Raw genomic sequence first — 17,111 nt, forward strand, 5'->3', positions numbered from 1 at the left:
CATTTGCAGGCCAAAAAAATGAAAAAGTTAAGTTCCAACTGCATTTGAAAGATAATACTAATTTAGAACTTCCCTAAAAAAGGTGGGGCTTGAAAATGTCTTCAAGTGAGAAAATAACAACTATTAGTTTTCAAATCGACTTTAGGGCTATAGAGCCCAAAAGTAATAGTCTTTAGATTTTCAGACAAATATTGTACAGAATGGTCATACGTTTTATGCTGCGCAGAGATTCAATCAGTTTAATCTTGGCCATCACAAGAAGTGGGTTATTGATGTAGACAAATGCTCATGTACCCTTTACAACTCGTTTCATGTATGTTATTACCAAAGAAGAAAAAAGCCAGTCAGTCACTCAATAGTGTCTCACAGTGTAGTCTAGCAAGTAAACGGGTTTCCTTGCATAATATTCATAATTCCTGCAAAGTTCTACAGAATTTGGGGTTGGCTGCAAAAGGTACATAGTACCTTTAAGTGCCCTTTCTCGAAAAAAAAAAAAAAAAACGCCTATATACTTTACCTTACATGCATAATGTGTTGTAAGTATATCTAATATGCATGGATATGTCCGTTTTTATGATTAACGGTGCCATGTCCTTAATCAATAGGCCACTAGGCCTGGTTATGTATTTGTTTCATTTCTTCATTAGGTCAGTTTCCCCAGCCTCAAGGTGCCAATATAATTAATCCCGAGCAGCTCTTCTTTAGTATGCCTAATTATGGCGAACCAAAAAGAGGAGAGTTCACTTTTGGTGGTGATAAATCTATCTGTCTCTCGTGGGGTTATTTTTTTATTTGCCGACTACCATGAACCAATCATTACAAATTAAACCATCAACTAATAATGCGACTAATCAAAGAGGTATCATGAGACCAGCCTTTGAGATGGGGCTGCTGACAAGGGGGAGGCGGTCTTACATGTCGATGGGTTAAGGGGTGGGATTAGGTAAAAAAAATTATTCACCTTCAAATTCCTTCTTCTCTCCACATTTCTCTCTCTCTCTCTCTCTCTCTCTACTCTTCTCCCATTTTTCTAATTTCGCCATTCGATTATGGAGCACATGCACCCGTTCCCACTCAAGTCAATCAATACATCAATCAATAAACCAATGATCAATCAGTAACTCAATCAATCAATAAGCCAATCTTTCAGTCAACCGATCAATGCTCCAACTGATCAATATCACTTAATTTATAAGCCAACAATCAATTCTTCTGCTGCACAGCCAATCACTCATTCAGCAAATCAGCTTTACATTCAATCAATCAACACAGTTTTGATCAAGGAAGAAATCAATCATCATCAATCCATCAACAGTGAATCAAACAGCAATGTAACATCGTTTTAAAAATTTCTTGCGAAATATCCAAAACGAAATAATAAGGAATCGGTAGAAATGTATTTGCAATTGTAAACGATTATGATTTTGTTAACCATAAACATTATAGTTCATGTAATTTAGTTTCTCAAATGATACATCGATTAATAAATAACATCAGGATAACATATCACACTGAACTGGACAATGATTAAGTACTTAACATGATAATAGTTATGCTCATCATAATATAGTACACAGTAATTATAATCATCACTGTTAAGTCTTTGGTTTAATCCGTATGGACTTGTTTCATGTAATGTACAACAATATTGCCGCAATTAATGGACTCCTTTGAATTCATCATTATGTTTGAAATTACAAAATATAATCTAAAACAATTTAAATCTATACTTATATAACTATGGCTAAAGATTTTACCGTACGAGTACCATTTCGAGTTTAGATATACCCTATCAATTAATACATTCCGATCTAATATTTCGTTTCCCTTTAATTCTACAACTAGGGGATATATCTCAAATTTTGTTCATAGTAACGTTATTGTTTCTTTTTTCGCAATCCTTTTTACATGAAATGTTGCTTTATATTATTAGCAACAAACACAACAGCATATCCCTTCTGGTCAAACATTCGAACAATGGTCACCTTATGAAGATTAACACAGTAAAATATGAAGATTTTTTTAACTTATCGCCGATATCTGTTATGAATTTATGGTATATTACACGATTTCTGTTTCTAAGTTATCGTAAGCCGTTATCTTATCAGAAACAGTAATATCTACAACTTTCCCTAAAGATCGATAACTGAAAAACGACAGCACGCCTTAAGGAGCTATATTTATAATAGGGTACTTCCGTTAGACAAAGAAAATACTGACACATGTCTGTGAGGTTACAGATATAAACTCTTCGAAGATAATACCAAAACTATTTACAAGATATTACCACCGTTCATGAGTATACAACGATGGAACCAGATAGGTGAAAACGCGGTGATCACATGATATGAAAAGCAAAATACGTTTCTTGAACTAAAACAAAATAACATGAATAGAAAGGTTAGAAACTGCAACGCGACGTACATGTTTATAGAATCAAATTTACATTGATCTATCATTTAAATCGTTGCTCGTTTCTTAAGCATATTCCTTAAAATGACATAATCATTAGAAGCTCCTTGTTACAGGATAATCATACGTTGATAACAGGTTGCTTCGAGTGGAACAATGGAACATAAAGAAGAACAACCGAACATTGTAAGTTTACTTAAGTCGGAGGAAAAATGTTGTTCTAAAAGTTATGAAGTTCCGAAAACCGAACTCACCCCCACAATATAGTGACGATCTGAACTGGTATTCCCAACAGAAGTTCCACTCCTACATTTTTCTCAGTTCCCCAAGATGCAACGCAAAATCTATATTCAACGTTTTAGTGATTTACAAACGGACAGCAAACACATCTTCATTCTAATTAACTGTAGAATGCTAACATGGGCAAGTTTTTTCTTCATTATATCAATTTGGCAATATTAGAGAACATGGCAATGCAAATAAAGGTTGTCTGGCAAGTTTAGAATAATCGTCACAGCTTATCTTTTCAATTATCTAATTCGCAAGTGAGGCTTTGTGATACACATATACAGTCACCGTAAGTAGATAAGTAGTTTTTTAAGCAGTGCAGTCATAATGTTATGTCAGATGTTATGCATTATATAACTCTGATAATGCATGCAATCATTGGTGAGAAAAGATTTAAAAGGTTACATAAAACTATATTTCTCACTATCAAGGTTGTTCTGTTGACCTTTAGTTAAAGTACAACAATAATAGTTTGTTATAGTTCTTTAACTGGTCCGTATCCTGGACCTTGACTGTGAGTATATCATCAGTTTAAACGTGCATGGAGGTGGCACATAATCATGCTTGCAATCTATCATCCAATATTAGTCAGAGTAACGAGAGTGATCTTATCTTACTTTCAAACTAGAATTGTTTGAATCACATCATCAGTTTTCCTCCATTTAGAAACACGTCATGTCACACCATTTATGTGGTTGTTGGCAATTATCTGAAGGAGGGGTTTCATGAATGTATAACGAAGCTTAATTATGAGTGATCTGACCAATATGAATGTATCTGTGGTATGTCAGACCCTTGCTGGTATCAGATCAATATTGTATATCTTTCTGGTCACAACACAATCATCTTCGCTCTCATGTCCTTGTCTCTGGTGATTTCCTCTGGAAAAAGATCTCTTTCCAAGCTTTAAGAGTCATTTTCATGAAATCATTATTTATCCATGACGTAGTTTTGTTGATTTTCTTCACGTTTTTCCACAAAAATGTGTGGAATCAATAAGGAGTTGAATGAGGTTTATGTGGAAAATGAAACTATATACAATGACGTAATAATAACTGAAGCAATATCTTTGGAATCATGGCATAAACAACATTCGATGAAGAGGTAAATCTAGGTCAGAATGATGATTTTATTCTTCTTTCTATAATATGTCATATGAAATATTGCAGGGTATATAATTCATATTTCTCATTCAGAATCTACTTTGGAAACTGAGACTGGCACGGCAACGGCGGATGGTGGAGAGGGATTAACTCCACTGAACAAGACATGATGTGGTGAGGTAGAGTCCGTGTTGGTCATCTCACCGGGACTGCCTGCATGGTGGGACACACCACCATTGGTATTAGCGCTGAGATTGAGAGGATTGATAGCAGAGTTAGCTGGTCCATTGTGTAGGAGGATGGTCTGTCCTGGCTGATGGGTAAGATGTAGGGTTTGCTCACTGTTGATTCCATGGCTGATATGAGTCGGTGGTGCTCCTAGGTGAGCAGCATAGGAGCCAGGGTGATGGTGGTGGTGATGGAGGGATTGAGCTGATGAGATGGGTCCACTGTGGTGCACCAGGCCAGGGATGTAGGATACTTGGTTGGTGATCGGTGGAGGGGACAGTCCTACACGGTACTGAGGTTCTACCTGCAACATCAAGTTAAAAACATAGATGAACAAAGGTAAAGGTAAACGACAGTTCTTTCAAAAGTTCATATTACATTCTTAGGTTCACCATGTTTGTTCTTTCATAATGATTTGAAGTCCTTGAAGCCGGGCCTTGAATGTCTAAATGCTACACCCTAAATTTCTTTCCTTGCTGTTTTCATTAGCAATTTCATGAGGAAACAATTGAGAGTTGGTATCAAGAAATCAGATAGTCTGCAGACAAGGTCACCATGTGGGTTCAGATGTAACCAGCTAGGTTTGGGTAGGCCTACGAGTTCGAGTTCTGAGAGAATTAATAAGTTGACCAAGAACCTTCCAACTTGAACAGTCTGGACTCTGGAGGATATTCTTACTTTGATAGGGTGGCTGGTATAGGGCGAGGAGGTGGGCAATGGAGACGACTGTTTGCCGGTTGGTGAGGAAGCCTTAATGTTGACATCATTAGGTGATGATTGTCCACCGCCATTGCGTGCGTTGCTCTGTTGATTTCCTTTGTTGGGATTCTTAGGCTTCCTCTTCCGAGTCTGAATGCCATCCTTTTTCATCGCCAGAGGGCGGTTGACCTACAGAAACGAAAAGAAAATTGCCATTACAGGTGACTTGCGAGAGGTACTCTGAAGAATGTCCATCTACACTGTGCATATATGCCTGAAAGTTATATCATGATTTATGTTTATAAAGTACCCCTAAATAGACGGAAAAGATAAATTGTAATCCTTTTCATTCCCTTCTTCATCTAGAATCTTGATCCAATCTTTGTCAATCATTTTCTTCTTATTTGTATCTTGTATCTTATTTTTTTTTTGTCTTTTGTTAATTTGTTTTATAGTAATACATCGGTTGGGTATTTAATTTTAAAAGAGTTCGACAATATTTATCTTTTATAGATGGAAAAACATGAAAAACAAAAATATATTAAAATACCAATACAAACATAAAGAATGAAATGATAGCGTATTTTATGAAATAAACATGCACATCGTGAACTAATACGGCACATGTGACCTTCTGTAAGTCATCATAATGCAGCTGAACTCAACATCCCATGGCCATTACGAAGCATTCCGGTTAATGTCCAAGTAAATTTCTATTAAAAGCTTGCTTACAAGGTAAAAAATACCCTTTGTTATAGTCCATCCTCGCAAAGGTCTCGAGCATTCAGGAACCGAGTGGTTTTTTACAGATAAAATCGAATATACCATATATCTTGGTTTACTGCGTCATTGGACTCAAAATTTATTAGTCATCCTTGTATTCTAAATGAAACCGCATTTCATTTATTTGTGGATATGGTTTCTCTATCTCCCTTTTCTCTGCAACTTGCAAGTCCTACTTTGGTACTGCTTTTTCTTTCTTTTTTCCACTCCAACATTTTTATCAAAGACTTATTTTTTCTGTACAGTCTAGATTTATCTTCTTCACGAGATCCTTTTTCCTCTACACAACGAAGCAAGTCTGGTTTTCCTTCTAATTTGTATTTGTTGTTATCTCTTATTCTTCTGTCTCATTTTTATATCGTATTGTTCATTTCATATATAGCACTACTTTTATCATGCTCACAAGAATACTTTTTTTCTTCCAACTTGTAAGTTTTAAATGTATCCGATCTCCTCGATATTAAACTATTACTTAATCGAACAGATAACAGTCAACAGTGTATCCCATCAAATATTCTGATATCTTCATGCATGCACATGCTGTAAATGTGGTTATTTTCTCTGTTGAATCCTTTGATTCAACGTAATTTCCCATTTCGCAGTCACTTTGATATCAGTTCTACGACATTAAAAAAAGGTTCACCTTTCCAAATAAATAAAGAAAGCATCTATAATAATTGTGTAACACAGTCCGATCAAACAATGTCCCTTTACATTGACCCCAAATCTGCAAGGTCACTCATCTATTTGGTGCTAATCAAAAAGACGAAAGGAAAAAAGAAGAGGATATCCTTACGGTCACTCTCCAGTGATATTACGAAACAAATAGCTTATTATCATCCCATACAAGTGATAAGTGGAGATAGTAAGGTGCATTTCATTTGTTGTGGAAAGTCAGTTGTACTTTTAATGAGGTAGACCTGTCAAGAAGGCACCAAACGAAAAGTGTATCAAATTAAGGGCAAAGCGTGTCTATCCACTCTAACCAAGAAGTTACTAGCACCTTACCGATGTAGAATTATGCAACAACATTGTTTCTTTGTCATCTGCATGTATTTAGCTGGATCTCTGTTTGAATATCATCCAAGCAAAAACATCCAATAAGAATTATAATATTTCTGTTTTATTTTCATAATCATTATGATGAAATAGATTAATACACTATAGCTCATCTTCTTGGATAAAGAGTAATACAAATATAAATAATTTAAGAATAAAATCGATTGAGTTATACTTACGCCGTGTAATTTGAAGTACAAGCCACAAGCATTGCAGACCGGTTCACCGTCTTTATTCCTACGCCACAGTGTTGTAGTGCTAGTGTGACAGTTAGCACATGTAATTCCTTCTCGTCTTGAGCCAGACTGCTGAAAAGTAGTGGATCAGACAGAACATCATCAGATCATGAGCATAACTATTACTTTATTATTATTATTACTTTATTTCTTTCTCTCAACCAATACTTCATAATGGATTTCTTATTCAGTGTTTACTAACCTCTTATTCAGTGCTATCTCTTATTAGGTGTCTAGTGTCTACCAATCTCTTGTTCGGTGTTTATCAATCTCCTATTCGGTGCTTACAAATATTTTTAATTCTTTTCAATCTCTTAAATAGTGTTTACCAATTTTCTATTCGGTGCTTACCAATCCCTTATTCAATTCCTACCAATTCCTCATTCCCTTCTGATCAATCCATTATTCAATGCTCATTATTCTCTTATTCAGTGCTGTTCAATTTTGTATTCATTGCTTATCAATCTCACATTGGGTGCTTATTAATATCTTATTCAGTGCCTATTGGGCTCTTACTCAGTGCTTGCCAAACTCCCATTCAGATTTGCCAATTTCGTTTTTGGTATTTACCATTCTCTTATTCAGTGCTTATAAAATGTTTTTCAGTGCTTACCAATCTTCTTGGGTTTTTGATGAGAGGTCTGTTGTATCCATTCATCTTGTGGTAGAGACCGCATGCATTACATAGATAGTGACCGGTACCATCCCGGCGCCACAGTGGGGTGGAGATGGCTCCACAGTTCACACACTCACGACCCACTGCAGGTGAATAAGCAAATTAATCGATTATCAGAATGGAGGAAAAATAGGAATCATTGTCGTTCATGCTCTTTAATGAAAATAACACTACAATATAAATGGTAGTGGTAATATAGTAGAATTAGTAGTAGTAGCAGTAGTAGCAGTAGTGATAGTGATGGTGTAAGAAGTAGTAAAATAGAAAATGGGGGGGGGCATCCACCACACCCCCACAAACTTTATGATAAATAAATAACTAAAAATAAACAGAACAAGCGAAGGAACTATTATTCGAGGCGATGAAAAGGAAATGGTATAGACCTATATTGAAAGACTGCAGATTTTAAAACACTTAATACATGTATTTTGGTTTATTTCCTAATGTTTTCTAATGCACAGTCATATACTGCCTTTATGCAGTGGGTATATCAAATAGGAGGTTTTATTTTCATTCAGGAGAATAAAAGGCTTTTTATATTACTACTACTTACGTCCATACTCATTAGGCCAGACAGCTGTGTAACCTTCCATGTTCTTCATCATCTGAGCTTCTGCTTCTTTAGAGAAAAGAAAAGAAACGAAGAGAAAAATGTTGTCTTAGGTTTCAGCATAAATAGATTAAATCTGAGCTCAGCTTATTTTGTATAAAGCTGCTTGAAAAGAACGATAACATATTTCTATTTTTATAACTCCACGTCTCCAATTTTCATTTGTCTGTTTGTTTTTCTTACTTATGTAATACTGGTATGCTTTTCTTTCAATCAGAAAAGAAGTACTGACAAAAGCCCAAAGTGATTGGAGTATTACCAAAAAAAATAGTCTCTTCCTTGAGTAAAACTTATTCATAATCATAAACGTAAACCATCATAATATTTGCAACCAATAATGACTAAAAATGTATATATTTCCAGTTTCAGATAAATATATAAGAAAATGACAGATGCAATTATGATTTACATGATTTTGGTTACAGTATAACATAAAACGAAGGGAAATTCGTCACAATAAATGATATTTTGAAAATTAGCGAAACTGCGTTTCAACGTTCGGAAAGGACCTCGAGAATGAGATGTCCAGTAACAAGAATATAACAGTGATAAATTATGTCCTCTATTCCTTAATTTTTGGTGAAATTACGTTTCCTTTGTGGATCTAGTTGGGCTAAATTGATAAAAAGTTGTTTTAATTGTCTTTGAAATTAAGAGAAGATAACACAATTCGGGATATATGTCCGGCAGAACAATGTGCTTTCGATTTGTTTTATCCGAGAGATACCCCGATATTCAGACATTCAAACAATCATTCAACTATTTCAGAAGCCCCTTTTTTCCAAAAAATTGTTGTAGGTATAGGGGCATTCTTTAAGCACATTTTAACAATCGATCACCCTTTAAAACTCTATCCATCCTACGCCCGTATCACCCATAATATAATACGTTTCTAACCATACATCATAATAGTACCTGTGGTCTGTCACTTTTCGAAGAAATTATGCCTAAAAGCATTCACAAACTTTAAAACCTCACTCATCGAACAATTTGGACCAACCGTTCAGTGAAGAAGACATTTTACGACTTCATTCTGCCCTCCTCATAAATTTTAAAGGCAAAAAAACCCGAAGTCGTGTTATCTTTTATATTCTAAATATCTCAAGCTCTATCTTCAATACAACAATTTGCTTCAATGTCATCAAACTAATATCTCTTTTATAATTATGGTTTAATGTTAGTTTCCCATCGAATTTATTTGGATAGGTAACAAAAAATATTAATATAAGGGCAGGATTGCTACAGGAAAAATAAATGTGACAAGAATGTTCCTCATACATTTCTCTACATAAATTCCTCTATAAATTATTCAATTGACATATCATTTCAGTAAAGTTCGACAGTTTCTCATATTTTGATATCATAACATAATTTATATCTCAATCGCAATCAATCTATCGCACCTAAACTACTTTTATATTACTTTAGACTGTACATGTTTTGCTTCCCCTCTCCGCTTCTGAATTCTACATGCCATAATTTGTAAATCCATTTACGAGATGATCCATTTGACATTCGCCATTCTCTCTCGTTTTGAAGTACTCTGTTTGCATTCAACTTGAGAGGAAAAATATAAACGCATGTCACTCAAAAACATGGCAATGTTTTGCCAATCAAGACCGAGCTATAAAGCCTGTGTAGTCTACTGGTAATCCTACAACGAGCCGCTGAGCGCTCCAGCGGGGTGTGGTCTACAATCCCAGCCCTAACTGCCGGGGCAAGGCGACGTACCAAGCGACTCGTAAGACCACCAGATCGCAAGAGCTCCATTGAAGTTGAGAAGGGAAAAGCCTTGTCGAACCAAAGTGACATTGCATTGAAATATCTTCTAGCCGACGAATGGCAATGATATAATGTTTTCATTATCAAAGTGCCTTAAGCTTAAAGCTCATGATACTCTTAAGTTATTAGTTGTGATTGTGACCGTGAAAGTTATCTTTATCTATGATCCGAATAAAGACCTTTGCGATAATGAAGGTGACATGATCATCATGATGGAGGTCTAAACTAAAATTCACCCAGAGCTTGAAGTCTCCATTTGACATTGAATCAATTTAAACACTTTTGTTTTAAACAAAGACATCAAATTATTAGCAAGTAGAAAAAGAGCAAAAATTAAAGGTAATTTTATTCATAAACCCTTTTTACAGATCAAAAGATCAAAACAAGAGACCATCACTTCATATTCGATTATTTTCAATTGATGATGGTGCTTAATTTTTTTTTAAACTATAGACAGTTAGACACATGTAAATTACCGCGGCATTGCAGCAAACTAATATCGGCGTTCCCATAGTCACAGCCCCCCCCCCCCCCCCCCCCCCCCCCTCCCAACAGCCGTTCGCTAAACTTCGCGCGAATATTATTTCTCGGAACGTGATAATTAGAACAGATGTAGTTTTCTATCAAAATTCGCATCCGTGCCTCGGGAATTACAAGTTGGAGTTATGAGAAATTGAACATTCTCGAAAAGAAATAGAGGGCTCATGAGTAAAGTAGAGGGCTCATAAATCCGCGATGATCTGAGGGATTTAACGGAGTAACTCGAGAAACTAATCTTTGTATTACTTTTTGTCATTTTCCACGATAGGTAAAAACTCAAAATGAATTATAAATGTTTGAATCAATCCTAAAAGCCGATTCCTACAGTCATCTTATCTAATGTTTAAATCTTATGCTGATCATGCAATCATTCTTTTTCTTTTACAATCAAGATTTTTTTTCTTCTTTCTTTCTTGTAACAAAAAGATGTTTGGGGACGAGTAAGTTGATACATAAAGCAAGTAACTGCCATGTTACAGAACACGTATCTCTAATCGGGAATGTAAACCAGCAAAGTAAACTTAGTTGAAATTTGGCCACAAAGTAAATAAAAACTTCGGCTACCTGTAATTACACTATCAAAAATTAACTCAAAAGGTCGACGTTTTTTGCTGATTCCGTACAAGACCTTCGCATTGCGTGTATTTACATGTCTGTGTTGCACGCAAGGTTGTGCGAATCAACCGTAAAACAACGCCCCTTATCACCCGTTATCGCATCGAGCTGATAAAGTCTATTACAAAGTAAATCTTATAAATTAGTTATGAGAAAGGGAATTATTAATATTTGTCAGTTGAATGTGAGCTCAATGATATTGGTCTAAAATTAAAGTTTGACATAGTAATTATCAACAACCTAAAGACCCAATTCGAATCTCACTGATCTTTATTTAATTGTAATTGTGGCACTGAGTTCAAAATCAAATTGTGACAAGGTGTAGAGGCGTAGATATTATAATCCATTTTTCTTTGTTATTATCATGAATTTTACTCAAACTACATAAGAGAAAGTGAAATAACATGCATAGTTTCTCCAGCAACTTTGTAATCAGCATTCAGAAAATTGATAAAGCAGAATGTCAGATTTAAAACCGTTATTTTCTTAGTTGCAAAGTGACAGTTTCAACCCTCTTTAGAAAGAATGACATTTAAACAAAATATGTGTGATTGTCTCTGACTTTATTTGAAAAGAAGAGAAACATAAATACATTAGAAAAAGGACACATCCACGACCTGGGTTGCATTTCGAAATCGCCCTATGAGAAACCCATGTCAGAGGTCATCCTACAAGATACCTTCCAATCAAAACAAGGGATTGATTTCATGTAACCACATACTCGGAAAACACAGGAAACAGGGTTCAAATTGGCAACATTGTTCCGAGGCTTCATTTTGAACCTCTGACTTCACCGTGATCAATCATGTCTCTCATTCTTCACGTAGGCGTTCATCTATCTTCTACAATGTGACAAGAAGCGCATTTAATTAATCATGTCATCTCACCCAACAGGTAATCTATCATGTCTCCCAACTGAACTACGCACCGGCGGCACCGCCATCACCATACTCGTCAACTAAATCTATTCTCGGTTCCTTTTTAAGAAATCACTAAGAAACAATACCAATCACATGATCACTTCGAATGAATCCCTTACTCTCTTCACAGGTAGAATAACTAAACACTATTGTCAACGTACAGTCAGTAAAGGGCGGGCGTCGTCAGAGTTTTTTAAAAATAAAACTATTGGTCTGTAAGGAGGTGGGGAGGGGACGTCGGACAAAAATAAAATTCACTTTTGGCAAAATGCGAACTTAGAAAAGATAATCTTTTTTTGAATATGTCATCTATGGTTTAAAAAGCTCTAAACATTTTATCAACTAACCGACTATATTTGAGTTCATCTTTTTTTATTCTCTCTCTCTCTTGTTTTTTAAAAATTCCGTTAAACCAAAAATATTGAGTCCCTGCGGATAGCAATAGTAATATTGATATTAATATTAGTATACAGGGCCAGATTTCATATTCTCCATCACCCCCCCCCCCCTTCCCTATTTTTTTCTTCTTAAAATTAATCAAACCGTCTTGAACAGTTCCATGCAGAATGCATTAAAGGTGGATTTCTACACAGTTTGTTTGTTTGGAAACTAGGACGTGAAACTTGCTCTCAGGGTTTGATCCCATTATCATTTGAAACTTATTTTTATAGTTTAGAAGTATGAACGGTAAAGTTAGTCAAATAAGCTAATGTTTGGTGAGAAGGGTATGAGAGTGGGTTCTTTCAAAGGATGGATTGTAGCTTTAAGTGTAAACTATTCTCTGGTTAGTTAGGATTGAATGTATGTGTGTGTGAAAAGCCGCATCTGAGGGCATTTTGTCCCTCTTGAGATAAGGTAGATTTACTTACAGACTTAATGAATCACTCATTACTGATTGTCGCTCGCTCTTGTGCAAAGACAAATAACCCAAATAATTCCAAACCAAACCACTCATATTTTTCTGTTTTGTTTAAACCTCTCTTAACAATTTGACTCTGTATCCTGATTCTTACTGTTCACCTAGATTGTTTAAACTCAGTTTTAACTTCCTTCTATCATTCTTTCTTCCTTTATTTTCTCCATCCCATGTCTCTCTCTCTCTCTCTCTCTCTCTCTCTCTCTCATTCTGTTAAATAGTATCTGTATTCTGTATTGTCGTCTCTCTCTCTCTCTCTCTCTCTCTCTCTCTCTCTCTCTCTTCTCTCTTTCAATAACTGAGTTCAGAGAATCTTTAAACGGCAGTAAGTCAAGGCGTCGTTATCATTCAAGTTTTTGAATGATATATGAGCACAATGTAAACCGTAATCGAACTATATTTAGCGTAAAAGAAAATGGACAAATTAAATGCAAAATTAGTTAGAGGGGAAGATTACAAAAGAAGTTACCACTCCGTCTGAATTGCGATGAACTATACAAAGGCAATTATGATACACTCCACTTGAAGTGGTAACGTCTTGAGGTGGATGGGGGAGGAAAGGAGGTTGGTTTCGTGTTTTAATTGAAACTGGAAGAGAGCTGAATGGATACTTGAGTAGTGATTAGATGATAATTATCAAGCTTCTCGTTCTTCGATTAAAAGAGGATTAATCAAGCACTGTGTAACAGGTTGCTAAGCGAACATTTCTATCACTAATATTTCTCACGCATCCAATATTGACACGTGCATGACCCTTTTGAAATGATTTCAACTGACTGTACATTTTTTAACAACTTCTTTACAATTTGATTTTCAGACACATCAATAAATTCTTGCAGATACTGAACGGGTGGAATCCACAAAGTTCATTTTATGATCATTTTCTCCTGAACATTAACTCATAGAGTAAAGTCGGCTATAATAGTGTTCTAAGAAAAGAAGAAATGAACAAACGAATAACGAATAATTTGAAATAAATGAAAGAATAAAGTGTATATAGATTATAGAGCCAAACTTCGTTTTTGTTTTCACATCAGAATTACTATTGATTGAACACAGACAACTAAATCATTTATTGTATACAGAATGACAGATGAACGACGGAAATATGAAGAAGAACTATGGAAACTCAAATGCTCAAGCTCAATGAGACAATGCTGTGACCATACAATTATTTATGTATATATATTTTTGTTCATGCAAGCGATATCGTGAAAACATGGAGTTTTATCTTCATTTTATTTCTCTATTGATCATCAATACATATCTAATATTTGTATTATTTAGTTTAATCGAACAAGATTAAAGATTGGCTGAGAACAAAGATCTTGTTGTGATTTTGATGTATACTGTCTGCATCTGACAGATTTATATGGTTGCAGAGCAAAATCAAAGTTATCTCGATTTATAATGGGATAAATTAGGTAGGTAAACGCGCTATCGCTCCTAGAAATAGCAGTAGCACACGACCAATAGATAGAGTATCATTAGCAGTCAGATACTAGATCGGTATATCACTGTATGTTTAGTCATTCATATCTTTAGGGCACGTTAAAGTTATATAGCCTTCACAAAGATTATGGGTTGAAATCGTACTTAAACTTGAGATCTAATCACAAGTAAGATATACCTCAGACATTACAGCTTCGTTTTAATCGGCATGCAGCTTTTATCACCTCTGTATCAGTAATAAGACGAGATTGTGAAGGTATTAATAGTCGGTGATTCCCCCGGAAAAGATATTAAACTATTATCATCAGGGTTATAACAATAATCGTTTCTTATCCTTGAATTTTATTATGACGGACAGAGTGAGATGGATAAGCCACGCGAGACACGATTGGAAATGTAAGCAGAGATATAACATGTATTCTATTCTTCAGAAAATACAACTTAGAACTAGAAACTGAGTTTCAGGTTTCCAAATTTCAAATGTCAAGGTCAAGATTTAATTAATTCCTATAATCTCACAAAAGAAAAATATAGTATAGAGTTAAAATGACATACTCAAACACCAATTTGATATGAATCACCGTTCGCCGGATTCTTCTATAAAACATTCAATTTAATCGGTTTAATTTAATTAGTTATTGAATTAATATTATAATGTATCTTTCAGGTGATGTTCAGGTATAATGTAGTGCTTGTGTTTCGGGTGTTTCGTGCTTGCGCGGTGCCAGATTCAACGGGGCGTATACTGACCGGTAGACCGATAGTCATGGGCGAAATGTCAGCATACAGCCACAAGATAACTAGCCATGCATGCTAGCAATCATACTTTACTTTCTTCTATTCCGCATTCAAATCACAACTATAATAAATAAATATACTTAATTGAAATCATGAATGAATTCAATTAATTGCCAGTGTTTTATTTTGTGTTTCATTTTCAGTCCCGATAATGTTTTATTAGTGATTTGGTTATTTTCTCTTCGTGTCTACATTACTGTTGTTATTGTTCTTCACGTTGCTATGTTTATTATAATTTTAATTGTTATTATAATAATTAGTATTAATATTATTATTATTATCAATATTAATATCATTATTATGAGTAGTAGTAGTAGAAGTAGTAGAAGAAGTAGTAGTAGTTGTGTTGTGGTAGTAGTATTAGTATTGGTGTTCTTGCTGTTGTTGTTGTTGCTGTTATTATCATTAATATTGATATTATTATTATTTTTTATTGTTATTATTATTACTATCATTATTATTATTATTATTATTATTATTATTATTATTATTATTATTATTATCAATATTAATTGTGGCTTTTTTAGTCAGTGTCACGAAAAGGCACGTTTATTACAATAGGCGTGCTCATTCGATCAATTTGTCAAAAACCATTCAACTTCACGTACAAAGTAGAGTTGGTCTCCAACGTTTCGTTTATATTTATTAAACAGTTTGCAATCTTCTGTCATTTCAATTTGATCCAGAAACTGCGCCTTGAATTTAGAATAATATTAGGTATAACACGATCGCAACTAATTTTGAAAAATCAACCTATATACGGCAGTTTCAATACCATTGTGCGTCATATAATATTGAAATATGCGAACATGACAATGTCTTATTGCGTAATCGAACATGGCTTCTATTGCACATACAATAGGGTATAGGAAAAACGAGTTGATTTTTCAAAAACAAATGTGATCGTGTTATATTACGTGCAATTATCTATCACGTTTTATTTCATCAAATTATAGTGAGAATACCATTTTGTTTCTATATTTGGTAGATGTACCCCTTTAATCTGTCAATCAGTCTACATTCCAATCAATCTAGTGAATGTGACATGTGTCTTTCACTCCGACCACACGTGGTTAAAATAAAGTCTAATTACGTAATCCTAAGCAGGGGTGAAAGTGTGCCCCGATGGTCACCATCAACGGACACCCCTAATCCCAGTGGTGGGATGCTAAAACCAACAAACGCTCCCCGTCAAGGTTGGATGGTCTTCATATAAACTCAACCATATAAACTCCGTCTGGGCTTTATGTGTCTCTCATCCGCGTCTTGAACATTCATTTCCATTCCAACTCCCTGCACCACCGTAAAAAGGGATAGTTTTACGGGAAATTCTTTTAATATTGATGCAGTATTCTCCCACAAAATGAGAATTAAAAAAATCCTATACGAATATCGCCACCCCCATGCACGCAGAGACAACTGCTCTTGTTTTTCGAGTTTGTCAAATCGACAAAATTAACGCCTTTTTAAAAATTATTAAACCCATAGTAGAAAAAGTATTGTGATAACTGTAACATATTTTTTAAATTGTCTTTTTTCACTTGTCTGATTTATACCCTCGATCTTTATTTCATAAAATCAGCCTGGTTTTTCGTTTTGTTTTATTTTAAAAGTAGATAAGGCCTGCATGTACCTACAAATTTAGCGCACATTCGAAATGGCTAAACGCTGAACATACTTCTCGGGCAAGCTCTGCCTTGTCTGTCGGGCTGGAATATGACTATAGGCGCGGAGAAGTCGTTGATAATTATTCTTGTCTTCTAGGTATCAGATAAGGGCGTATCGTCAATTTAAATTGTAAAAAAGACTTCTACTATACTGGCTACTGCAAACATTAATTATTATTGCGTAATTATCGACGGTGCAAAATATAGAATGCAATGTTGTTGAATTGACGACAATCTGATAAACTTTCCGAGTTTGATTAAGAAGGAAATAAGAATAACTAAATGAAGGGATGACGATTAGGAAGCATAACATTACATATGGGATAC

At 34.9% G+C, this 17,111-nt stretch overlaps 1 protein-coding gene across 3 annotated transcripts in view; it reads right to left on the bottom strand.

Moving 5' to 3' along the window:
- Positions 1–1,399: 1,399 nt before the first annotated feature.
- Positions 1,400–17,111, bottom strand: part of GATAe (GATA transcription factor e) — a 32,225-nt gene continuing 16,513 nt past the window's right edge. The window contains exons 2-6 of one of the 3 annotated variants that reach the window (XM_011668971.2): positions 8,038–8,103; positions 7,422–7,567; positions 6,752–6,877; positions 4,710–4,919; positions 1,400–4,335 (exon numbers count right to left, since the gene is read on the bottom strand). In XM_011668971.2, coding sequence (XP_011667273.1) covers positions 3,889–4,335; positions 4,710–4,919; positions 6,752–6,877; positions 7,422–7,567; positions 8,038–8,103 — 995 coding nt within the window. In that variant the 3' untranslated portion in view covers positions 1,400–3,888. 3 annotated transcript variants of the gene reach the window in all.

This window comes from Strongylocentrotus purpuratus, unplaced genomic scaffold, assembly GCF_000002235.5.
Source record: "Strongylocentrotus purpuratus isolate Spur 01 unplaced genomic scaffold, Spur_5.0 spur5_scaffold_7, whole genome shotgun sequence".
Lineage (NCBI taxonomy): Eukaryota > Metazoa > Echinodermata > Echinoidea > Camarodonta > Strongylocentrotidae > Strongylocentrotus > Strongylocentrotus purpuratus.